At 45.4% G+C, this 27,171-nt stretch overlaps 1 protein-coding gene across 1 annotated transcript in view; it reads right to left on the bottom strand.

The window, feature by feature from the left end:
- The window catches only part of SPTBN5 (spectrin beta, non-erythrocytic 5), a 2,284,272-nt gene that overhangs the window by 2,178,126 nt on the left and 78,975 nt on the right, over positions 1 to 27,171 (bottom strand). The window contains exon 6 of the mRNA XM_086937224.1: positions 5,832 to 6,060. Coding sequence (XP_086793350.1) covers positions 5,832 to 6,060 — 229 coding nt within the window. The remainder of the gene's footprint in view (positions 1 to 5,831; positions 6,061 to 27,171) is intronic.

The following is a 27,171-nucleotide window of genomic DNA, read 5'->3' as shown; positions in this document are numbered from 1 at the left end:
TGAACAATAAGATGATGAGGTTATGATCATCCACCCCTCAACTTGTCCAATCAGAACTGTTAAAGACCCCAAAGTTTCAAATTTTAGATAGGTTAGTGAAAAAGGGTATAAAAGAGGACGTTTGGAGTTAAGAAAAATGCTTCCTTTCCGATTTTAATCTTTACATGCCGACATGCTGCCGGATTGCTGAATCTTTCCTAAGGCGTAAGGACTTTGAAATCTTTCTGAACTTTAACTTTTCCTTGAATGGGTGTGGAGTCCTTTGATGAGATGAACAACTAGAGAGAATAGAGAGATGGTCTATGGAAACTATTCTGTCCTATGCTGATGTCTGTGTCCTGGGATTGTGATAATATAATTTTAGCTTATTTTACTGAACTATTGAGCTAATAAATATAAATGTTTTGAATTTACTCCTTTTTCTTTCTTAGGCTTTTTCTGATTAAATAAATAAAATAAATGAATAAATATAGGTCATGCTAGGAGATTTTCTCTTTAAATAAAGATTAAATAAATGGAGAATTAAGCTGGTCTTGTTTATCCTTTAGTTAATTTTTACTAGCAGATCCATTGACAAAAAAAAAGGTGGTGTGTCTGAATAATTTTTCTCGTAAATAAACCATGGTAAAAGAGTTTAAACTGCAGATGTACACAATATAAATATATTTAGCGTTTAATTTAGACATTCCGCTATAATCCAGCAGCTCTTCTTCTGATCTTCACTGAATCCTTAAAGTAGGGTGAATGTGTGTATGAGTGACTCGCTGTGTTATGGGCCCCACTGATGAGTAAATGTCTAATTGAGTTGATCAAGGAAAAGGTGATGGGTTTTAAGAAATTTCTGGAGGAGAGCTGCATCGAATATTAATGCGGTCAGTCGCAAATGAGGCAGTTGGCAAATAGCGACTCACTCTGATTGGCAGCCATCGCAGGGATGATGGCCTGCTAGGGTCTACAGACCGCTATGTCTGTGATCACTTTTAAATAAAGTTAAAACATTTTTTAATGTACCCTGTTTTCCTTAATGGAAACAGGGCTGCATTTAAAAATAAAACTTTTCTTCTTTTGAAAAGTTTATTTTAAATTTTTTAGATTTGGCAGTGGTTGCCTACTGCTCAACAAACTTTCTTTTTTTACATTCAGAAAGAGGAAACGGTCCCTTTGAGAAGAGGTCACCACCCAACTTGTAACTCAATAATTTTTTAATATTTTACAACCAGATTTTAGTCTCAAAACATTGACACTTGCTATACTGATTTAAAATTTGTAAGGGACAGCTTGCTAACATACGCGTCTTCCAAATAGCAATTTGGTATGGGATCGTAATCCCATTTTAGAAGCCGTTAAACGTTTGCCACCTCCTAACATGGTTGGAACATATGAAAAAACTATTTTACAGTTGCAAACTCCAAATCGGATTGTTTGTAACCATAAAATAGGCTCATAAACCTGTCCCCATCTCTCTACAACAGTTTAATTTTTCACTTGTAATGGCCGTTTCAAGTAACAGGTTTGTGTGGAGGCATTTGACTTTATAAATGGTAAGCCCAGTCTGAGGTATTTTAATTTGCTCTGCAATTTGTCTAGCCCATATTGTACTCGTAAAATATTAACATTTTTACATGTGATTTTATCAGAGGTATATTGTGCCTCATGCAAAAGTGCATGTGTTGGCAACATTTCAATTTGTGGAAAGTAAAACTTATCGTGGGTACTTTAACTTATTGTGAAGATGTCGAATCCTTTTGTATGCAGTTTTGCCTCGCATTTGCTTAAATTTGTAAAAAGTTTAGGCCCTATTATGTATTCAGATTTTTGTTAGTGGAATTTGAATATGTTGGCATAAAGCCTATCTAATTTATTTGAATGTTTTTGTGCTAAATGTTTTACCCCGCTTGTACCCATACAACATAATTTTGTCTAAAGAGAAGTTGAATTTGCGGGTGGTAAAAGTTATTGGGGTCATGTTAACTTTATATGCAAAATGTCTGAAACTTTTGTTGTCAAACCGTGCAAGCAGTTTTGTCTCTGTTGAACTTGAATTTGTCAGAGGTATTGGTTGTAATGCATAAAATGATTTTTGTCGAAGGTTTTTGAATTTGTGAAGATAAGACCGGTTGGTTGCATATTAATTTGTTATGTAAAGTGTTGTTTATTGAAATTCCAGTGGGTGCAAAAAAGGCACTCTGTGGTACCATATGTTCGTACCATCAAGCACTGCACTATTTATTGCTGACAAATGAAACTATAGCCGAAGGTTTTAAGCGCTGACAAATTCAAATACAGGCAACATATTTTGGGATCCTTTAGGGCCAGGTTCAAAATAAATTTTAAGTCCTGTAAGTAGTAATACAGGAGTAATATTTTATGAACTTTTACAAGCATTTTTTTAAAATCTGGCCAAGAATGTCCAACTCTCTAGAGGTGTTTTACAATATTCCCTGAATATTTCTTTTTTCCCTTTTAAGATGCTTTGGGGCCTATTAACAAAGACTGTAAGAGTATGTAAAAAAGTACTATAGGAGTGCTACCTTACTTTATTCTAAATGCCTTGATGGCTATGCCTCGAAACCGGTCCTAGGATGCTTGTTTCCAGTCCTGGGAGGACCTGACCTGACAGTTTGGGGTGGACTGTTCCCATAAGGAGCAGGGTCAAGACTGAGTTGCATATGGCTGGGTTCAAACTGAAATAGCATGTGGAGCAAAAAACGATGGATTTAGGTCCAGATCTCTGTACTGGGGTGAATGTATGACATTGTTCTACATTCTGTCCATCAATTGTTCTTTTTGCATTTGTCACCCCGAGTGGGACGGGTATGCCCAGATGTGGGTCCCGTGCTCTCCATGCCACTGGAGTAAAGCTATCCTGGGTGATGAGGGGTGATATCCCAAAACTGGTCCTAGGATGTTTGTTTCCAGTCCAGGAAGCACCTGGCCTGGCAGTTCGGGCTGGACTGTTCCCATAGGGAGCAGGATCAGGACTGATTTGCAAATGGCTGGGTACAAACTTGAAAGGCATGGGGAGCAAAACAACAATGGATTTAGGTCCAGATCTCTGTACTGGGGTGAATGTATGATATTTTTCTGCAGTCTGTCCATCAATTGTTCTTTTTGCATTTGTCACCCCCAGTGAGAAGGGTATACCCAGACGTGGGTCCCGTGCTCTCCATGCCATTGGAGTCCAGCTAGCTTGGCTGATGAGGGGTAACACACAGAAACTGGTCCTAGGAAGCTTGTTTCCAGTCCAGGGAGGACTTGGCCTGGTAGTTCTGGCTGGACTGTTCCCATATGGAGCAAGGTCAAGACTGATTTGCATATGGCTAGGTTCAAACTGGAATGGCACGGGGAGCAAAAAACTATGGATTTAGGTCCAGATCTCCTTACTGGGGTGAATGTATGACATTGTTCTTCGTTCTGTCCATCAATTGTTATTTGTTTACATGGCACAGCCTATAATGTCACTAAAATAAAATAATACAAAACATTAATGTTTACTTTTTACAGTTCATGATGATTTATAATGTAATCATTCATTGGAACTGCTGAACCTATGTTTTATAACTGTGCCTTTCTTTAGTTCAGGATGCAATGTAAGCAGATTTTAGTAATGGACATAAGAAATATGAAATTCTCTTATATTGTTGCCCATACAAATACAGGTTTGATGTACGTGTTATTTTTACATAACAAATCATTTTCAGATTTCAACTAAAGTCCTCTTATTTTCTTGTTTTTTAAAAATATTTTTTAATCAAAGGGAGGGAAGTTTACTAAGAATGCTGCATATGATATTCAATGCAGATCCTGACAAGTTCCAAAATTAAACAGATTACTTTTCGTCTGTTGATTGCAGTGGTCGAAGTGGGGAGTGGGGATCGAGGGGCACAATGTGCCCCAACTTTTTTAATTTTAGGAAGACAGCTCCCCTACTTTTTGTGAATATATAACCATCCCAGAACGGTTAATTATGAGAATTAAAAGGCTTCAGCTGAAGTGTAAGGCAGGGAGTCTCCTGTGCTGTAAAACCGAGGAAGAGCGGGCAGCTAAACAAGCCTTCTTGTCAGGATGTCTGGTGCTTGAAAGAAATGTAAATGAGCACATCTGGTCAATCTGCAAATGTAAAGGTTCCATAGAAGCCAGTATTGGCTTTAATTGACTACACCAACCAGGATTCAATTTCTGTGGTTCTCCGGTGCAGTGCATTAACTAATAGAGGTTTCACAATGTACAATAGTGTATTGCTCACTAATTAACATACCTTGAATGTAATTTTCATTTAAGAACTGCGTTAATTTGTATGTACTTACCTGAAGGTGAAAGACTGAAAAAAGTTTCAGAATATTTTGTTCCCTCTTCCCGCCCCCATTGTACTCAGAATCACAGTTCCCATACTTTGTTTAATGCACTTCAACCACTGTTTTTTTTTTAAGAAGAGCTAGAGTATTTTACTGTGTGGTGCATTTTATGGCATTTCACACCTCTGATAAGGTCACTAATGTTCATCAGTTCTCGGGCTTCCATTTGGGGGTGTGTGGTTGGAAGGTTATTGGGTGCTATAATGTCATATGTGGTGGATGTTTGTTATGGTGTGCGAGGTTCGAACTGATGCTTGAAAAATGGTGTGCAGTACATCTCACTGCATACATAGGATGTACTGTGGAGAGTGAGAGCGTTGGAGAACCACACATATCTACAGTGGCGGCTCGCAAAGGTAACGCTGCGGGGCGGGCAGTTGGAGCGGGGTGGGGCTGAGTGGGGGGTAGTGGAGTCCGACATACGACTGCAGATATTTATTTATTTATTTACGTTCACCTTTGCCGTTCTATGTCGGACTCCACTTCACCCCCACCAAGCACCACCCCGCCCGCCCCACAGCATTACCTTTGTGAGCCGCCACTGCATGTCTACTTATCACTTTGCATGAATCAGAATCTGCTACTTGTGATTATAGTGAGGGGAAAAGAAAATGCTTTCAAACCTAGGAGGAGGTTTTCAATACTTCTTTTCCAGGCAGGTATTGAGTTCCAAAGTTTGGGGAACAGTAAATCTGGCATGGGGTATAGTTAAAGGGCAATTAAGGAAAGGTACATCATGAGGAAAGGAGGACGGGAAATGAAGGAAAACGCATGCAAAAGAAATGATAAGTGGTGGAGAGGGGTAGGAAAAGAAGGGAATAGAAAGGAAAGGAAAGTTGACAGAACGTAGGGCCCGATTCACAGAATGAACTTAAGACTCAATCCTAACTTACTACTATTTTTGGTATTCACAGAATGCACTTACTACTTTTGGCATTCACAGAATCAACTTACTACTTTTGGTATTCACAGAATTTAGGATGTTGTCTTAAGGTTGTCTTAAGACAAACTTAAGACAGACTTAAGACAGACTTAAGACAGGCTGAAGACAGACTTAATACAGACTTAGGACAAAATCCTAACTTAAGTCTGTCCTAAGTCTGTCTTAAGTTTGTTTTAAGACAAACTTAAGACAAAATCCTAACTTCTGTGAATATCAAAAGTAGTAAGTGCATTCTGTGAATACCAAAATAGTAGTAAGTTTAGGATTGAGTCTTAAGTTCATTCTGTGAATGCCAAAAGTAGTAAGTGCATTCTGTGAATACCAAAAATAGTAGTAAGTTAGGATTGAGTCTTAAGTTCCTTCTGTGAATCGGGCCCGTAGAAAAGAAATATATAGGTAAGAATAAGTGCAAGGAAAAGAAATAGGGAAGGGAAGAAAGGAAGATAGAGGAAAGGCAGGGGAAAGAATGTAAGAAAGAGGGAGAAAGGAAAGGAGAAAGTAGGAAAAAAGCATGAAAGCAGCACCCCACTCACATTGGAGATCCTCTTCTGGACAGTCTGACCCTGCCTCATCTTGGAGAAGTAATGGTAATAGAGGGACACATAGGTCATGATGGACTTCTCGTCTGGCTGCGGAACTACCACATCCTCCGCATCCAGCAGCTTGGAGATGCCCAGCTTCTGCTCCGCCAGGCCGAAGGCGTTGTTCAGGTTGTAGATGGGCCGGTTCTCCTTTAAGGAGCCGTAGTTGATGAGATCTGGCCTGTGGTAAAACAGGGAGGAAATGAATGAAAAGGGGAATCACAACTGAATGGCCTCATGTTTTCTTGTCTCTGGAGGAGAAAGATATGATAAGAGAAATAAGCAGTTAAGAATCAACAGATTTGTTTACACACGAGTTCGCATTGGTATTGCGTTGCCAATGCTGAACAAGCAACGCAATTGGCTTTGCCAATGCCCAATCAGCTATGCTAAAAGTAAAGAAAGTAATTTTCTATAATTCCAAGATGGGCGTCACATTGTGTGATACAATGTGCCTTGTATCACATAATGTGGCTTCACGGAAAGTGGAAGCCCTTTTGAAAGTACAGAAAACAGTGTTTTCTATACTTTCTATGTGGCCTGCATGATGCAACATCATGATGCAACACATGCCACATCAAGCAACATAGCAGCCAATTTGAAAGTATAGAAAACATTGTTGATGGTCTCTGTACTGTGTGATGTGATCGTGACAGCACCACATGTGTCGTGGCCGGTGCTCTGTACATATTCAAATGAGTGTTTTCTATAGTTTTGACATGACTGGTTACTACTATTGGCTTTGTCAATGCTTGTGGAATTTAAAAGTCGCTGGCACTGGCAAAGCCAATATCAGCTATGACCAGGGCTTGGGTTGAGGGTAGATGTGGGTAGACAACGTTTACCTACTCTTTTCAGAGGGTAGAAGGTGTCTAACCTCCTGTAAAGGTGCCTGCCTTCAGTGGAGTGCCACGTTCATTTTCTACTTCTCCCGATATGCTGAACTCGTCCATGTGTTATTTTATGACACTGGACCCTTTCAGCCATGTCTGCACATTGTCTGCTTTCATTCAAAGGAGAAGGGTGCAGGGGGAGAAGGGCTGATCAGATTCCAGTTTCACCCATAAAAAAAGCCGGAGTAAAGGGGTCATTAGTCCTCTTTTTGCTGAAGTATCTTGCCTGGGAGCTATCAGAAGCCTCACACCTAAATGCAATGAGGGTAAACATAGTGCCAGTGTCAATCAACATGAAGAACATAGCATGCACATCAATAAATAAACACACAAGACATGTTTGTTGGGAAACATTTTGATGCAGGTTTTATTTCATACCAGAAATATGCCAATGTGGTGGGTTAACTTACGGACGATCCAAGGGCAGGCAGTGGTGCTAGCCTAAGCTGCTCTGCCCACCTGATGAACCAACTGCACCCTGGCCAACTCCATCAGTGCTTCCATTTTGTGGAGATTATCCCCCTCAAATACAGTGGACCACCAGTCCATTCCTTTACTTATGTCTTTTTTAGGTGCGGAGCATGTCCAAGCAAGCCTCTGGTTGCTCAGGCTTACAACTGACCGAAGGTCTAGCAGGGTGCTGTCGCTTTCCTCCAGGCTCCTGCGTAAAGACTCTTGGGGTTGTTTGGCTTCTGTACCCTTACTGTGCTCCTGAAGAGGGTACCCCTATGTACCATTCAGCCTCCGGATCCTTGCCCCCACTCTCCGAAGCGGCTGGACATGACGCGTGGCCTGCGCCAGACTTTGCGGACTCCCGGAGGGTCCCAACCACTAACATGTTGTTGTGCCTAATGTGGCACTAGGGTGGGCGCCCTCTTGAGTGGGCACACTGCATGTGCCACGGGCAGCCTCAAAGGCTCACATCTTATCACTTCACAGATACTTAAAAGTGAAATGCTTTTGATTTTCTTCAGTCCCGGTATATAAGAGATATGCATACACTGTAAGAATGACGGATGTGTTGGTCACCCCAGTATTTACACAAATAACAATTTAAATATCACTATTTTGTTTTATTTCATTTATAGCGCTTTTGCTCTACAGCAATGCTAACGCGCCGTAAACGAAATAAAATAAAATAGTGGCATTTAACCCCTTTGCCGCGGACGCAATTTCGCGGCAGTGTGGCACTTCCGCAAAACGGGCGGGGCCGCGTTGGCCATTGGACGTTCGCAGCACCAGCGAGGTAGTGCTTGCGTCGGCCAACGGCCAACGGCAGCAGGGAAGGGGTTACATTGTTATTTGTATATGTAGGATGTAAAGTGCTCTGACACCCTACATTGTGATGGGTAGTGCTACTACTCATCCCAATGCATGGTGTCAGAGTGATTTAAATCACACGTACAGATTATACATTGACAATAAATCATATGAGTGTACATCAATATAAAGGATGTGTTACATAAGACAGTGAGGGTTACAAGGTGTTGGAGCCACATGTCTTTCATATCTCGCTGTACTATATTAGATGGATTACAATTTATGAACTGCAAGTTACAAAAGGATCTCTATCTACCCCTTTACATAAAATAAAAATCTGTCATCAGCGTGTTACATAATGTGCATTGCAGGAGACATAATAAACCTTTATGCTACTTTGATTCAAAACTAGGAAAAGGCCAAAAACAGATCTCTTCAGCAAATACGTTATCCTCCAGAGTTATCTTACCATTTTATAATTCCCTGACATTTAGGTGGCACACAAAGATCTCTGCAGCAGGTGCCTTAACCCCATAAGATATTTTAAAATACAGACTTTGCAACCAATTAAGAATTACAGATTTACTACCACGTTTCCCCTTGTTGCCAATTTCTTTGTGGCAAGGTTTGAAAAAATAAATGTATAAGTTGAGGCCCATATTTTGCGTTGGGGTTGAGTCAGGATTTTGGCACAACCCCAAGGCAAGATCTAATTTATTAAATATTGTACTGTGCTCAAATGTATCTATACATTAGACCTGCAAAGCGTATGTGGGGTCTTAAGATCTGATGTCACTTCCTGTGAGATCATGGGTTGTGATGCCACTTCCTATGATGCGGTACAAAAGGGGGTGGTGATGGACGGAGCATCTGATCCAATCAAACACTCACACCCAGTCAACAGATCTGGGTTTAATCCATCATCGTTCTTTATCCCACTCTGCCACCCCAGTTCAGACATGGCCATATGCAAATCAGTCTGACCCTGTGTCTCATGGGAACAGTCCAGCCCGAACTGCCAAGCCATGGCTTCCCTGGACCGGAAACAAGCTTCTGAGGACCGGTTTCTGGCATTTCAGCCGTCTTCAGCCCGGCTTGCTTGAATCCAGTGGCAAAGTGAGCGAGGAACTCACGTCTGAGCATACCCTGCCAACTTATGGCGAACAAAGTGGTACAAAAGCGGTGGTGATTGACGGAGCATCTGAACCAATCAAACACTCACACCCAGTCAACAGATCTGGGTTTAATCCATCACCGTTATTTAGCCCACTCTGCCACCCCAGTTCAGACATGGCCATATGCAAATCAGTCTGACCCTATGCCTCATGGGTCTGGTCTGAAGCCACGTTAAAAGTTCTCACATTGAATGTGAAGGGGCTCAACAACCCCATTAAGCGGCGTGCTGTCCTGTCCTATTTAGAAAACTCAGGCACTGCGATCTGCTTACTCCAAGAAACCCACTTACTCACTAAAGATTGGCATAGGATGATGTCCTGCGCGTTCCCTTAACAGTTCTTCTCCTCAATGCCTGACAAAAAGGCGGGTGTCGCGATTGTGGTTGCCAAACACTTTCATGCTCAGGTTGGAGATAAGGTTGGGGATATCAAGGGCAGACTCCTTGATCACAGCATCATGGTGGGAGGCATGACAATGACGGTAGGATCCCTTTATGCCCATAATACGAGTCAGGAGCCCTTTATTAAAAATGCTTTGTCGGAGGCCCTACGTTCCCCTGACCCTTTCCTACTTATGGGGGGGGCCTCAACTTGGTAATGGATAAAGAAAAGGACAGATCGGGCGACCGTTTTTGCAACACAGGCGCCATTTCGGTGGCAGGGAAAGAGTGGTTGACACAGAGAGGGCTGAGGGGCCTGTGGCGAGTCAAGCATCCCGAGACCTCGCACTACACTTTTTATTCTCATGTGCATCACACATATGCCAGACTAGACCACTTCTTATGCTCCTCTGAATTGGAGACTCGGTGATGGATGTGGAAATCATTCCGGCTGCCATTTCCGATCATGAGGCCGTGGAATAAACGTTTAGAGTCCCGCACACCAAGAGAGCGCACCAAGAGGTGGCCCGGCCGGTGGAGGTTGCGGGAACCTCTCCTGCAACATAAGGAGTTAGTCCAACAACTCCGTAAATGCATCACTGATTATATCGAGCTTAATGACCGGCCGGACATGCCTGTGACGGTGGTGTGGGGTGCGTTAAAGGCAGTGGTGAGGTGCGAACTGATAGCCATTTTGGCAGCGGAGGTCAAAGATCGCAAAACAAAAAGGGAATCCCTAGCAGCCAAGGTGGTTGAACTGGAACAGGTGCACAGTCGAACGGGAGCTCCAAGAATTTGGAAGCAGCTCAAAATCGCCAGAGCTCAACTGGCAAGTTTAGATACAGATTGGGCCAAATACGCTGCTCTTAGACTGCGACACACGTACTATGTGGGGGGGACAAAACGGGACGCCTCCTAGCGAGCGCACTTTGAGCCAAGGTCCAGCGCTCAAAACTTTTAACCTTGCACAACAAGGAAGGGTAGGAGATCCATGAAGAGGCAAAAATAGCGGGGGAGTTCAGGGACTAATATGAATCTCTCTACAAGGCAGACCCTACACCAGTAGACAGTGCCGACATTTACCTGCAAGTCGCAAACCACCACCGCACTGAACGCAGCAAATGCAAGGTTTTTAGATGCACCTATCGGAATTGAGGAGGTGGTCAGTGCCATCTTCTGCCTCAAACCCCTGAAATCGCCTGGTCCGGATGGCTTCTCCTCCGGTTTTCTGTCGGATACTCGCTCGGATTATCACTAAACTCTTTAAATCATTCCAGGGCCCTGGTTCCATCCCACCTGACATGCTAGAAGCCGACATCATAGTACTGCCTAAGCAGGGCAAGGATACCACTCAGTGCTCCGCTTACAGGCCGATTTCCTTACTTAACCTCGACCTCAAACTTTTCACGGGGATACTAGCCTCAAGCATTGGACCTTGTCTACCAGGATCATAGAACCGGACCAGTCGGGCTTCATCCCTGGTTGACAATGCAGAGACAACACCAAACGTATCCTCCACTTGATTGACAAAGCCCATTTCCAACAAACAGATTCCGTGCTCTTGGCCATTGACGCTGAGAAGGCGTTCGATTGCGTCGATTGGGGTTTTCTTGAGAAGGTTCTAATACAGTTTGGCTTTGAGGAACGCTTTCGTGCGTGGGTGGCAAGCTGCTACCATCACTCACAGGCGAGGATCCCATCAATGGACTGAGCTCATGCCCTTTTGAAATCCAACGAGGCACCCGGCAGGGTTGACTACTCTCACCCCTTCTGTTTGCACTCTATATCGAGCCACTAGCACTGAAGGTGCGCGATAACCCTATTATCCGCGGCATAACCTTCGGCGGAGAGCCACACCCAATCGGCTGATGACATATTGGCAGCTCTTGACAGTCCTAGGCGATCAGTGCCGGCCTTTGTAAAAGAGGTGGAGGCCTTCCCCATAGTGTCGGACCTCAAGATGAATAGAGGGAAATCGCTGATATTACCACTGGGTAGAAACGCCCACACACAACACGGAGCACCCAGATACGGAGGGGGGCTACTAGTTCAGGAGCAACTTCCCTACCTGGGTATCGTCCTCACGCCATGCACGGAACAAACGGTGGCCCTAAATTACACCAAAGTAAGATCACAGATCCGCAGCCATCTTGGGCGATGGCAGAAGCAAGCATTGTCCTTGTTGGGGAGGAATGCGGCGGTTAAAATGTCGGTGCTCCCCAAGATATTATATATCTTTCAGACTATTCCGGTGCTACCCCCGGCTGGGACTATTAAGACGCTACAAGAGGCGATTCAACACTATATCTGGGTGGGGAAGAGACAGCGTATGAACAGACAACTGGCTTTTTGTGGGACTGATTAGAGGGGCTGGGGATTCCAAATTTGCAACAATACTTTCAAGCGGCACAGTTAAGATATCTGGTGGAATGGTACAGGCCTGATTCACAGAAGCGGTGGCTTTTCCAAGATAGGGCTTTGGCCCAGACCTCCTTATGGAAAATACCATTCTTCCGTCGCACTCACAGACCGCTCTACCTGCAGAAATCACCCATAACACGTACAATACTGGGTGTGTGGGACTCGGTGGCTACCAAGCAGGAACTTACGTCATTTCCGTCCCCGCTAACTCCTCTACTGGATAACCCAGACTTCCCTCCAGGTACCGAGGCCCATATGTTTCCACAGTGGCGAGGCTCCAACTGCAGATCGGCGGGGCATCTTTTTGACTTAGAGGGCTTGTGGCCACTCTCCACACTGTCACAGGTCTACGATGTCAAATCGCCACAGCTCTTTCAATATTTCCAACTCCGGCATTGGCTCACACAGCCGGAGACTCGCCCCTTAGTTGGTAAACGTTTGACAGGTTTCAAAAAATGGCTAGTTACAAAAGAATCAGCCCGTGGTTTGATTTCGGATCCTTATAAGATGCTTTTCCCACCCTCCGAGACACACTGATCGGCCGGTCAGAGGCGCTGGGAAGGGGAATTAGGGAGGACGCTCTCAACTCAGGAGTGGCAGTCAATTTACTACAGGCCACCCATACGGCTAGGAACACAGCGGGTAGGGAGTCAGCCGTGAAGCTAGCTACATATTGGTACTTAACCCCAGCTAGGTTACATAGGGGTAACCCATCTAAAAGTTCGACCTGTTGGAGGGGGTGTGGTGAGATAGGTACACTGACACACCTTCTATGGGACTGCAAAGAGGTCACAGAATATTGGACTTCTGCCCTTATCGACATAGACTCCTCCCTTGACACCGATATCCCACGGTTTCCAACCTACACCATTCTAGGCCTTCCGAATATGCTCACTTTTCCGCTAAATCAATAGGGGGCCACAAATGGGTCTGGCATTGCAGGCAGCCTCCCAACATATCCTGTCTCTCTGGGGGACTAACACTCGGCCCACTCACACAGGCTGATTGCACAAACTTTGGTACACACTGGGGATGGAACGCATTCAAGCCACACTCACGCAGACCACGGCCACTTTCCACACGATTTGGCAACCACTGTTGAGAGAGCGCAACCTGAACAAAATGTATGAGTGCACCAAACTTACACGTAGTAACCACAAGTCATGAGAGAAATGCCATGAGTGCTGATATTATATTCACCTATACTCTGAAATGTGTAGTTAATCTAGAGATTTTATATAGAAGTGGAACTAATGCAGAAATGTGTGAACAATGTATAACCTTATTAGGCGTGATTAATCCTGATCCATATTATGTAGCTGCTAATGGAAGGATGTCAAGCACAGAACGGAATAGGCCTCATGGCCAGAGCTGTAAGAGTTTAGGAAAGGGGTTCCTTTACATTAATATGGATTGCACTAATGTTATTTAGTAGTTCTGTTTTCAAAAGGTTTATATTTTATAGATGTGTTTACATAATCATAAAGTAAAGTATTAACATGATATTGATTAATGAAAGGATTTGAAGAATATAACCATTATGAGAAATGTTGTAGGCCTGAAATGTTTAAGGGCTTAAGATTTACACGTATTAGTCTGTGCCGAGAAATAATGTTGCAAACTTTTGTTAGAAGTTTATGGGAATTGGGATCCTAGCTGCAGATGTCTGTCTGCAAGTGAAAGGGGGGATCCAATTATACATCGAATGAATAGAGGGTTGTTCAGGAGACTGGCACAGACACGGAGGAGGGTTCAGGAATGTTTGAGGGGTAACGGCGGGCCGGAGAAGAGTCTGAGAAGCAAGGTCAACTCTAACGCACGAGGCCCAAACGAGGATCATCATGGAAAAAGCCAGAAGCAACACCACGTGAGGGGCGTCTCACGAGGGGCGTCTCAAATGTTATTGTGTTTTTGGTATTAGGGACAGCACCCCTGGGTGGAGACAGAGCAGATGCCTGAGGACCCTTTAGAGAGCGGATGGGTAGGCAGAGAGGGGTCATGACTGGAGATCATAGGTTTTCACCTAGAGACTAAGGGTGGGTGATCTTCCTTGGAGGTCATTCACCGCTGACACCTTTTGTTAGGTTGGGATTCTGTTAAGTAGGGATACCATCCAGAGCAGGGTAGGGACAGCCTAACCTGAACCTTTTATTCCGGCTGTAAATGACAGAGAGATCACAATACGTGTCTATGCTTGCAGCCCTTTTAATCTTAGAACTGGTACTTGTAGTTTTCTTTGCTCGTCTGAGGGCTTTCAGAGAGCACATGTATGTAGTTGTACCCGTATATCTTTTGAATCTCATTCTGAGATGCCTGTATTTGCAGTTAACATTAACCTTATAATAAATCTTTGAAAGCTAGAAGTTGTTTGTGGTTTTTCCGAGCAGAGTCCCTTACTGATTGAACTAACCTGGTAAGAGATGCACTTTCTTTCCTCAATGACAGGCAATAAAGATTCAGTCGACCAGAACGGGGTTTAGATCTAGGGTGATAAGATAGTGATCAAAAATCCCGCCCCCACAGTTGGTAGCAGAGGATGGTTGCCTTCTTGAGGAAGGTGATCTAGGCCAGGTTAGATTACCCCAAGGCCCCTAGAGATCGATGATCGGAAGAACCGCCCGCCGAAGAAGGTCCGGATGACGTGAGACAGAAAAGCAGCAGTATCGGTCGAGAGTGAGTATAAAGGGTCATGCGTGTTAGATTGCGGTGTTTTTGTATTGTATCTATGTTGTAATGTCTGGCGGAGTCGAATGCCTGTAGAGTGACTGTGGAACAGGTTGTGAGCGCGCGCAACCGGTGGAAATCTTAAGTTCAAGGAGAGCTTAAGTGGTTCGGGTGTATCGGACATCCAGAGTAATTGTCAACCAGTGTGAAGAGGGTCATGAGGTACCATTGATCGCCCGCAGGACCGAGATAGGGGGAACGTAAGAGTGAGTGCGTGAGTAACGGACGCTGTTCGGAAGTTACTGTGTGTGTAAGCAACCTATCAGAGAGACGATAGACATTTCGTCAGTTGTGGTGACAATTACAGATAGACTGTGGACGTACAGTCGAGAGAAGTGACCGCTTGGTCGGAAGTAGTCATTTTTCAGTGTATGAATGGGACACATGCATGACCGGGAGACGAGCTGAGAAAGGAGGGGTGCTGCTCCGAAGCGGAGACGAGTGACGTCAGAAAGTGCCGCGCTGGGATTGGCCGGCCGGGGCGAGACCGCGCTGTGATAGGCCAGCTAGCAAAGCCGCGCTAGGATTGGTGGATTGTCATCAGGAAGTAAACAGAGTAGTGAGGCTGGAAATTGTGCGTATAATCATGAAGTGTTTTAAATGGTTAGGAGCGGCTTTTAAAAGAGAGAGGCAGAGATCTTATGAAGGGGAAGAAGCGCCGCCAGAGGGTACGCCGGCTTATTATATGGCGGTAAATGTTGGGCTACACACAATAATGTGGATCTCAGAGTGGAGTAAGATTACAGAAGGAAATGAGGAACTGACGTTTCCGAAGTACGGGACGTTCAGATTAGAGGTGCTACACAGATTAAAAGCAGTTATGACCTCAATGAGACCTATGCCTAGACCGACCCAGTTTGAAGCTCTCAATGCCTGGATTAGGACAGCGCACGAGAGGAACCTGAATAGACGACAAGAGAGGGTGAAACGATCGGTAAGAGCAGTGCAGGATGCCAAATGGGATGCGGATGCTAAAAGATGGAGAGTGCATAACATTGAAGTAAATAAACTGTACCCAGTGTTAGAAGCGCCCGGAAACAAAAGCCCACTAGAAGAAGATGATGAGAGCGAGACAGAGGACAGCCTGATAAATAGGCTACTGACAGATAGGCCACCCCCGTATAACAAAGAGACAGGAGATGTTGAGCATAGTAGAGGGGGGGGGGGCCAGCATAGGGGAGCATAGACCGCTTCCCATTTCCGATTGGTATCCCACTGCAAAGAAAGAACTGTCCCAGCCTAGTCCGGTGCAGCAGGTGGTCGGGAGGTTTGTGGTACAAAGGGTGCCAGAAACGGAGTGTGCCACATCCTACGCACTGCCAGATGCCCTGCAAGTACCTGTTACTATAGGTCCTATAGTATCGATTTATGACCCAGAAAGAGCTAGAGGGGAGGAACAGGTACGGAGGGACAGAGAAAGAGCAGAGATGGCAAGGAGGAACGATACGATCAATTCCCCAAGTCAGTTGCCAAGACCAAGGGAGTAGAGCACCCCGGTACACACAGCAGAAGATCCAGTAGGGGATCCGGGGGGCCATAGATGGCCAGTGGATATGAGGGGATCAGGACGGAAATCCTTCCAGGAGTTAAGCGAGTACATGAAGAAATGGGACGAGGCAGTAGAGGCTCACAAGAGCATCATAGCTGCGGAAGCTGGAAGGGAAAGCCAGGACAGCAGGACCCGGACTCACTGCGGGGCTGATGAAAGCAGTCCGGAGTGGGACGGGAGAGAACAGGACAGTAGGGGAGACAGTGGAGGTAGATCAGACCTGGAAAGCAGGGGCCCCGAGTGTGGGGGGGTGTCTCGCCCAATACACAGTGAAGGAGACAGGAGAACGCAGGAGTACAGAGACAGCTTTAAGTGTACCCACTATGTGCCTGGAAATGGTGAACAGAATGGGAGTTGCGAGAGGCCTCGCCATACCCCCTGTGATTACGGACAAGAACGCAGTCCAGGGGATATGGGGAACCGAGAAGGATCTTACCAAATACTGAGTGACACTAGACAGAGAGAGAATGGCGACCGGAGGGAGAATAGCAGGGAATCCTACCGTGGAGAGAGAGAAGAAAGAGAGAGTGGACAAAATAAGATTGGGGGTAACAGGCCCGTGTTCCATCACCTTCCAAGATCGGATGGCCGAGCATGGGACCTAGAGAGATGGGAACAAGGGAGAACTCTCCTTAACTCTCCTGAGCCCAAGCGTAGGACTCGGAGTTGGGATGGTAGAGAGGCCAGTGAACCCCCTTCGAAAGACATACTGCGAGCTGAGATAAAAGCCAAGAGACTCGATGTCGCCAGCTTAAAGTCAGATCTGGATGACATGGTGGATGGTACCTTGCCTCTAGAAAGAATGGAAATGTATGAGCAGGATGAAATACTGTTCATGGCAAAGGACATCACTCGAAAGGCGAGAACAATCCATGAGAAGTTAGTTGAACTAGCAGGCAAATATATGGTGGACCTGTCAAGGACCAAAGCATTACAGGGTAACCACAGGCTACATTATTCGGATCGAGACCTAGATGAGAGAAGAACAATAGGATGGAAAACACACATAAGGGAACTGATCACTGGAATAAGAACGTGGAGGGCACTAGATAAATGGGAAGAAAGGTGGTCCAAGAAAGGGACCGTCAGGAGAAGCATGCTTGGTATGACACCAGGAGGATTGCAGGGAATAGAAGCATACCCTTTGCGTGAGGTTGCAAACCGGAACTATGTGCATGTGCCATGGAGTAGGGGAGATTTAGCAGCCTTTACTAATTCCTTCCCCAAATTGAGGGAGAACCCAGTCGAGTGGTATAAGCAAGTGGAGAGGTTCGTAAAAATCTCCAAGGTCCTATGGATAGATCTGAATACCCTGTTTGACATTGTGGTACCAGGAGACTTGTGGACAGCATGTAAGGTTAGTGCTGAGTGGCCCACAGCAGAACCAGAGAGAGATGCACGGACTAATGGACCGTCCGAGATAGTAATGGCAAAATTTGAGAGAGTGATGACTTGGCTGAAAGACAAGGTGCCAATGCAGGACATAGATTGGGTCAAAATAGATCGAACTAGACAGGAACCCAAAGAGACAGTTCACGAATATTATGAGAGATTGCTGAAGGCGTTTAAACAGTATAGCGGACTGGATGTAATGGATCCTAAGGACATAGGGCAATTTGTGTCTAAGTTCGTTTTGGGCCTGAGACCGGATATTAGTTTAATGATTCAGCAACACTTGATTTGTTGGCAAAATAAACCTTTGGACGAAATTCTGAGATATGCTAGATACTGCTGTGATGAAATAGACTCAAAGGCAAAGAAGCTAAAGGAGAAATTAATGGTGGTGCAGATGCAGTCAGCTGGTAAGGGTGGGCAACAGCAACAGCAACAGCAACAGGGAACAGGAACTGGGGGAAAGAAACAGTATAGTCAGAACAAGGGCAATGAGGAGAATTCCACCTTTAGACCTAGGGTAGACATAGCCGCCTTGAAGAAAACGACTCGGTGCCACCAGTGTAACGAGGTGGGGCATTGGAAACTCGAGTGTCCCTATAACGTTGAAATCGGGGAACAGGAGATAGAGGAGGAAGAGGTCCAGAGTACGCCTGCGAGAGGGGTAACGCCATACCAAGGAAAGGTGCTCAAAGGGGGGACCCCTCCTCCACGAGCCCAGTTCCCTCAGCCACCCAGAGTAGGGACTATGGGTAAGACATATCGACAGATGCCCCTGTTTGTAGGAGGAGAGGAATGCTATTACGTTGATCCACTAACTGGACAGAGAGTGGAAAGGGAAGACTGTACCCTCGGGGCAGCCTTAGAAGTGGATCAAAGGGGACCCTACGTTGAGGCCGAAGTGGCAGGGTGCCCCACGACATTCCTAGTGGACACAGGAGCCACTCGATCCACGATAAGAACAGCCGCAGTTCCAGGCCTGCCCATGTCTGGAGAGACCATTCAAGTGGTGGGGGTCGCAAACAGGAGAATAACCAGCCCGTTGACCGAACCAGTGCAGGTGAAAATAGGGAAATACAGCGATGAGCATCAGTTTGTGGTTTGCGATTCTAGTCCTGTATGTCTGTTAGGAAGAGACCTTTTGTGCAAATTAAATTGTACAATTTACTGCACACCACAAGGAGTGGAGGTATTGACCAATGATGACGATGCTGAATTCAAAGTCGCAAATTCAAGAATATGTGTGGAGCTGTATCCCACTCTGACCGTGGATGAGCTCCCATGGGACCTGAGAGAGACTGTGGCACCAGAAGTGTGGGATTTCACTGGGGAAGAGATTGGACTGGTCAAGGGAGTGGACCCAGTGAAAATTGTAGTGAAACCGCATGCTGAGTTTCCGAGAACACCCCAATATAAATTGACTCCAGAAACGATTGCAGGTATAAAGCCCGTGATCGAGTCCATGATTAAGCAGGGAATACTGAAAGAAATCGTGGGTAGTCCATGCAACTCCCCGATTATGGGTTTGCAGAAACCAAATGGGAAATTCCGGATAGTGCAGGACCTCCGAAAGATTAATAACATAGTTGTCTCATGTTGTCCAGTGGTACCGAATCCATCAGTGATACTGTTTCAGATACCGTTTCAAGCCGAATGGTTCACTGTGATAGATCTTTGCCAGGCTTTCTTTTCGATCCCTCTGGACGAAGAGAGCCATTTTCTTTTCGCATTTAAGCTGGAAGGTCGCGTACTAACATGGTGTCGTATTCCTCAGGGGTATACAGAGAGCCCATCGATCTTTAACCAGCTGTTGAAGAAAAATCTTGAAAGTCTAGTGCTGCCCCAGAAGTCAGTTCTGGTCCAGTACATAGACGACCTACTTGTGGCGTCAGAAACTGAAGAAGCTTGCAGGGAGGACTCCATTGCCTTGCTAAATCACCTAGCTGTAAATGGGCATAAGGTGTCCCCGGGAAAATTGCAGTACTGCCTGACAGAAGTGCAGTACTTGGGGCACAGAATAGAGAAAGGCAAAAGAAAAGTGTCACCAGACAGAATAGAGGCGATTATGAAGATGAATGCGCCTAAAACACAGAGAGAAGTCAGGATGTTTCTGGGAATGGTGGGTTATTGCCGACAGTGGATCGCGAACTTTTCACTGAAAGCAAAACCCTTGCAAAAACTGACGCACAAGGAGGTGAGCGATCCGGTACCATGGGACAAAGACTGTTTGATGGCGTTCCTGCAGCTGAGAGAGGACCTGTGTCGTGCTCCTGCTCTGGGAATGCCTGATTACAATAAAATATTCTTGCTTTACTGCTGTGAAAGAGAGGGTTGTGCTTTGTCTGTTTTGGTCCAAATTCATGGGAATGCCCGTAGACCAGTTGCCTATTTCTCGGCTACTTTAGACCCAGTAGCCGCAGCGTTGCCCGGATGTCTCAAATCCGTTGCTGCAACAGGTGTCAGTATCGAGCGTTGCGAAAATATTGTGATGGGGCACCCGTTAGAGGTATACGTGCCCCACTCTGTTGAACTGTTGATGACCAGGACCAAAACACAGCATCTGACCAATAGCAGGCTCACGCGCTATGAGCAAGTCATTCTTGCTGCAGAGAACGTGACCCTCAAGAGATGCTCTGTTTTGAACCCTGCTACCTTGATGCCACTCCCAAATGATATCGATGATGATGAATGTACAGACCATGATTGCCTTGATGTGACTGAACTATGCACCAAACCGAGACCCGACATCGTGGATGAGCCACTGACTGACCCCGATGAAATTTTCTTTGTCGATGGCTCATGTGTAAGAGACGAAGTTGGGCAGTTGAGAGCAGCTTATGCTGTTTGTACAATTACTGGAGTTGTGGAAGCCGGATGCCTGGAAGGAGTACACTCCGCTCAGGTAGCCGAGATTATTGCATTGACGCGTGCCTGCCTGGCAAGCAACCAAATTCGAGTTACCATATACACCGACAGCCAATACGGTTACGGGGTAGTTCATGATTACGGGCAGTTATGGTCTCAAAGAGGTTACATGACTTCTTCAGGCTCTCCTATTTGCAATGGAGAGTTTGTGCGTTTGCTGTTAGAGGCTTTGCAATGTCCAGCAGGTATCGCAGTTGTAAAATGTACCGCCCACACTAGGAACATGGACTTCGTGTCACAAGGCAATAGATATGCCGACGAAGTCGCGAGATACTGTGCAGAGCAAGGGTACTCTTTCACAGAGGTGGAAGTGGGCGGAATAAATGTAAGAACTGAATTAGCCATGATATTGGAAACTGTCGACACTTGGGATGAGCTGAAATGCATGCAAGAAAACGCACCCGATTTTGAAAAACAAACATGGGAAAAGGCAGGATGTGTGATGGGTGAGGCTCATTTCTGGGTTTCGGCAGATGGAAGGGCAGTGTTACCCAATGAGATGGTGAGCCCAATGGCTAGACAAATCCATGGTCCAGTACACTTAGGGAGAGACGCTATGCTGAGGGTATTCAGACAAACCTGGTATAACCCTAAGTTTAGAGTAGCAGCCGAAGCAGTGTGCCAGCGTTGTGTGACCTGTCAGCAGTTGAATGTAGGAAAAAGAACACCAGTTGCACTGAGCCACATAGGGAGGTCTGGAGGTCCATTCAATAGAATGCAGTTGGACTTCATTGAAATGCCAAGGTGCAACCGCCTCCGTTATGTCTTGGTGGTTGTTTGCGTATTTTCCAGATGGGTCGAGGCATACCCTACACGTAGGTGTGACACCCTCACAGTAGCCAAGTTACTGCTTAGGGAACTCATCCCAAGATTCGGGGTACCGGCCTCTTTGGAATCAGATAGGGGAACGCATTTCAACAGCGAGCTTGTGAAGATGATTTGTGCGGCCCTGAACATAGACCAGAAATTGCATTGTAGTTACCGACCAGAAGCATCAGGAATTGTGGAGCAGATAAATAGTACTATTAAGGCTCGAATTGCAAAGATGTGTTCATCAACGTCCCTGAGTTGGCCTGATGCTCTGCCATTGGTCCTTATGAGCATCCGTAGTACCCCAGACAGAAGAACGGGACTATCACCACACGAGGTGTTAATGGGGAGAGCAATGAGGTTGCCGTCTGTACCAACTGCTGCACTGTTAAACATCACAGATGATATGATCCTGGACTATTGTAAGGGGCTGTCTGACGCCATTCATTCTGTGTCCCTTCAGGTGCAGGCTGCCGAAGTTCCGTCGTGCCAGGACCCGTGCCATGACCTGTGCCCTGGTGATTGGGTGCTTGTGCGAAAGCACGTAAGAAGAAGCTGCCTGGATGTTCGTTGGCGTGGGCCCTACCAGATCATCCTGATCACGAACACTGCAGTGAAGGTGGGAGGCCTGCCCAATTGGATCCACGCGTCGCATACGCGAAGGGTTCCAGCACCTCTGGAAGAGCCAGCTCCTCTCTCGGATGGAAGTCCAGCTGCGGACCGAGAAGCCATAGAGGGGGCCAGCCAAGCTGTAGAGGTGCCAGAAGAAGCAGGGAACGAGTCTGACCAGCCTGAGGACGGTCAGTACAACAGCGAAACGGACGACGCTACTGAAGGAGAAAGTAGCTGGGAATACGAATCAGACACTGACCAAGCTGAAAGAGAGCGAGAGCAAGCCAGAAGGACAAGGAGCAGAAGGGTAAGACGGGGAGAAGCCAGCTGGCCTCAAAGAAGGAGTTCAAGCCTGAGGTCGACTCCAGAGAGAACCCTTCCTCCGATATCCGAAGATTCAGACCTGGAAGAAGGTGCTCAGGGAGCTGAAGCACCAGATCTAAGAAGGTCAAGAAGAGTACGTGTGCCTAGCAGAAGATACGCCACCCCTGAGTGGACATATCTGGCGACAAATGTCTTGGGAACGAGCGACAGGGAGGATCAGACCGGTGCTGGTGTCCAGCTCTGAACCCATCATTACAGTAGAAGTACAGCTGTTAGTGCCCGGAGTCGAAGCAGAAGGGTCACTGACGTTCACACTCCCCAACCCTCCCCGCCTCAGTAAGTTAAAGCACATGTTTTTCACCGAATTGCAATTCCCCGACTTTGGAACAAAGATAACCAGCCATGAAGAGCACGTTCTTCGTTTGGAAATATTGAACTATGCTGTCCAAGCCGCAGGCTCAAGCCTGATTGTGGATGCTTAAAAGACTTTGTAAATAAGCAAGAAAAAGAAGATTACCTAGCGCCTAGGAAGCAGAGAATCTTAGGGACCTTCCTATAAGTTGACGGAGAAGGGCTAGGGTTGTCTGTGTTAAAGCTTTAAAAGGACTTTTGCAAAGGAGGTTGCCAGCTTCCAGTTGTGTGGTTCTAAAGGCTGAAGGAGCAAAAGAGACTGTAAAGGAACGAGAAGAAAAGAACTTTGTGTTGGAATAAAAGAGAGAATCCTACTGTCTGACGAAATGGAAGCCGGCACCCCGAATCGTAGAGCCAAATGTATAATAGGCACACTAATAGTAGGAGTGATACTTCTAATAGCTTTAGTAGTTACAGTATCGTATGTAATGGGACATGAGAGTGAGGCAAAGGTAACCGATGAAAAACCTGTAGTGACACCAAAACCCACCGTTGCTGGTAAGAAAGGTGAAAATGTACAGGAGAAAGCGTTATTAGCAGCAGAAGCCCGTCGGTTACACATGGATGAGTCCCAAGGTGACTTTAGGTCAAATGCTTATGCTAAACTTTTGTATGAATACGTGGATGCCATGGATGTTAAGGACTGCTACGTCTGCATGCAGTTGCCGGCGTCTGTAGATGAAGGCATTAGATATCATCACCTCCCGCTGACATATGGCATTACATGTAGCTTATTGTTTAGTATATTTTACGGGAGAGATAGTTTTGAATACTATTTCTCCAATTATGATTCAGTGTTACCAGAAGTCCCAAATTACAAGCAGATGAATAAATGGGACTACTGGAAGAGTGAAGACAGACTGGCCAAGTTCTTCATTCCTTGGATTACCTTAGATACTTCACATGCCCGCAGAAATAACCTGACATGCAAAGTTCAGAAGTCGAGAAGAAGTTTATAGGGCAAGTGGATGATCGATACAGGAGGCAAAAGATTTTGAAAAGATCAGGACAATGGAAAACAGATTGGACCGAGGAAGAGAAGGCACACAAAAGAAAGGGTAGTAGTGGTCCAATAGCTTTGGATAGAACGCAGAGAGGAAAGTTATGTCTTCACAGAAGCAAAACGTACTACGAAAATGTATTCGTAGGGGAAGTCAGTTGTGAACATGCTTTCAATTTAGAATATTACACAAAGGATTTCTTGAAAGGAATGCAAGTGATTCCAAATGTATATTTTGTGTGTGGAAGAAATGCTTACGTGAAACTACCTGACAATTGGTATGGGTCATGTTACTTGGCAATTGTCTTCCCCAAAATATATCATGCCCAAGACTTAGAGATCATCGAGGGCAAGGCTTCAGCAAGGGGGAGAAGAGACCTGGGAGATGCAGAAATGGTTGGAGATGTATTTGGAGCTGCATTTCCTCTTTTAGGACTGATCCTCAATGATGTCAAAATTAGACGACTGGCAACAGTCGTAGACAGGTTGTCTGCCAGCACTGCTAGGTCCTTAATGCTGGTGGAAGGAGAGATGCAATCGATAAGGGCCATGGTGCTTCAGAACCGGCTTGCATTAGACGTCCTGCTAGCAAAAGAGGGCGGAGTCTGTAAGGCTTTGAAGGTCCAGGAATGTTGCACTTACATTCCAGACAATTCAAAGCCCCTGGAGAAAGTTATCATGAACATAACTAATATCCACAAAGAGATCGAAGACCTGAGTAGAGAAAATGTTTGGGAAAAAGTGGGCCATGGAATGGGTGAAGTTGGAGGTTGGTTCGCCAACTTAGGAAAGAGCTTCGTGTGGTATGTGCTGAAACCTATCATCATAATATTGATCTGTGTGATCATGTTGTGGGGATTGGTGAGGGCATACAAATGGTATAGATCAAGGAGATTGGAAAGAGCCCAGAGAGAACAGCTACAGAGATTAGCTGCCATACAAGACAATCAGTACAGGAGCCTGAGAGCTCTAGAAACGCAGAAAAGAGGAACACTAGCAATCACTTCAGTTTAAATGTTAGTGATGACCCCGAGAGGTCATCAAAGGGGGGGACTGAGAGAGCGCAAACTGAACAAAATGTATGAGTGCACCAAACTTACACGTAGTACGCACAAGTCATGAGAGAAATGCCATGAGTGCTGATATTATATTCACCTATACTCTGAAATGTGTAGTTAATCTAGAGATTTTATATAGAAGTGGAACTAATGCAGAAATGTGTGAACAATGTATAACCTTATTAGGCGTGATTAATCCTGATCCATATTATGTAGCTGCTAATGGAAGGATATCAAGCACAGAACGGAATAGGCCTCATGGCCAGAGCTGTAAGAGTTTAGGAAAGGGGTTCCTTTTCATTAATATGGATTGCACTAATGTTATTTAGTAGTTCTGTTTTCAAAAGGTTTATATTTTATAGATGTGTTTACATAATCATAAAGTAAAGTATTAACATGATATTGATTAATGAAAGGATTTGAAGAATATAACCATTATGAGAAATGTTGTAGGCCTGAAATGTTTAAGGGCTTAAGATTTACACGTATTAGTCTGTGCCGAGAAATAATGTTGCAAACTTTCGTTAGAAGTTTATGGGAATTGGGATCCTAGCTGCTGATGTCTGTCTGCAAGTGAAAGGGGGGATCCAATTATACATCGAATGAATAGAGGGTTGTTCAGGAGACTGGCACAGACACGGAGGAGGGTTCAGGAATGTTTGAGGGGTATCGGCGGGCCGGAGAAGAGTCTGAGAAGCAAGGTCAACTCTAACGCACGAGGCCCAAACGAGGATCATCATGGAAAAAGCCAGAAGCAACGCCACGTGAGGGGCGTCTCACGAGGGGCGTCTCAAATGTTATTGTGTTTTTGGTATTAGGGACAGCACCCCTGGGTGGAGACAGAGCAGATGCCTGAGGACCCTTTAGAGAGTGGATGGGTAGGCAGAGAGGGGTCATGACTGGAGATCATAGGTTTTCACCTAGAGACAAAGGGTGGGTGATCTTCCTTGGAGGTCATTCACCGCTGACACCTTTTGTTAGGTTGGGATTCTGTTAAGTAGGGATACCATCCAGAGCAGGGTAGGGACAGCCTAACCTGAACCTTTTATTCCGACTGTAAATGACAGAGAGATCACAATACGTGTCTATGCTTGCAGCCCTTTTAATCTTAGAACTGGTACTTGTAGTTTTCTTTGCTCGTATGAGGGCTTTCAGAGAGCACATGTATGTAGTTGTACCCGTATATCTTTTGAATCTCATTCTGAGATGCCTGTATTTGCAGTTAACCTTAACCTTATAATAAATCTTTGAAAGCTAGAAGTTGTTTGTGGTTTTTTCGAGCAGAGTCCCTTACTGATTGAACTAACCTGGTAAGAGATGCACTTTCTTTCCTCAATGACAGGCAATAAAGATTCAGTCGACCAGAACGGGGTTTAGATCTAGGGTGATAAGATAGTGATCAAAAATCCCGCCCCCGCACTGTTAACACTTTTATCTCAGGAGTTCCATGAAATAACGTGCCTGAAGTACCTCCGCCTACTCCGCCTAACAGATGCAAACCAAGCCACCGCAGAATCCGAGACGGAGGCGCTGTGAGCGCTCCACACTTACGCTCTATCTATCTCATACACATCGGCACTCTGGTTGGGGAGGGGGTGGGTTCGAGGGTGGTGAGGTTTGTTGGCTTTGTTATTCTCAGCTTGGGTTCATAGGAGATCCCTGTCTAGATCCACAAGTTATCATGGCGACGCAACCCGAGGACATTTGTGGGGCCCGACAGCCCCTGCTGGTTTTGTGCACCTTTATGTAAAGTGGTTGCATTCTCTTGTGGACTCGATATCACCATGCAATGTTTTTGTTTTTCTCTGAAACTAATAAAACAAATTTAAACAAAAAAAATATAATCTCATTTCTGCGCTGCCCACCTCTCTTTATAATGAACAGCGCATTGAGCACTCTGACGTGCTGCCCAAAATAGTATGTTTTCTCTGTCTATGATGATGTAATTTGCGTTTTAAAACATGTAACTAAGAAGGGACCTATGTTTTGTGATCAGGGCTGAATGGCAGCCGAAACATGTCAAATTGCTAGCAGGAGTGCACTTAAATAGAAGTTGCACAAACAAAACCTAGATTGTTGGTATTCTTTGAAGATGGTTTCGCAAGGAGCTGGTTAGAATTTTGGCGGAGAGTGCTGACTCTGCATTCAACCGACATTCCCTTCGGTGCACAGCGGTGGCCATCAATCATGGTGAAGATATATATATATATGTATCCCGAATTTTACAGTCACCGCCGCTGGACCTCATGTCCCGGGTGCAGATCTCCAGCGGTGGTGAGCCGCTATACATTTATCCACAGGGGCAGCTAAATCAATATCCAGCCAAGTACGCGTGCACTCACTGGAGAATTGTAGCAA

Source organism: Lissotriton vulgaris, chromosome 9, assembly GCF_964263255.1.
Source record: "Lissotriton vulgaris chromosome 9, aLisVul1.2, whole genome shotgun sequence".
Taxonomy (NCBI): domain Eukaryota; kingdom Metazoa; phylum Chordata; class Amphibia; order Caudata; family Salamandridae; genus Lissotriton; species Lissotriton vulgaris.
This window is presented reverse-complemented; position numbering and strand designations above follow the sequence as displayed.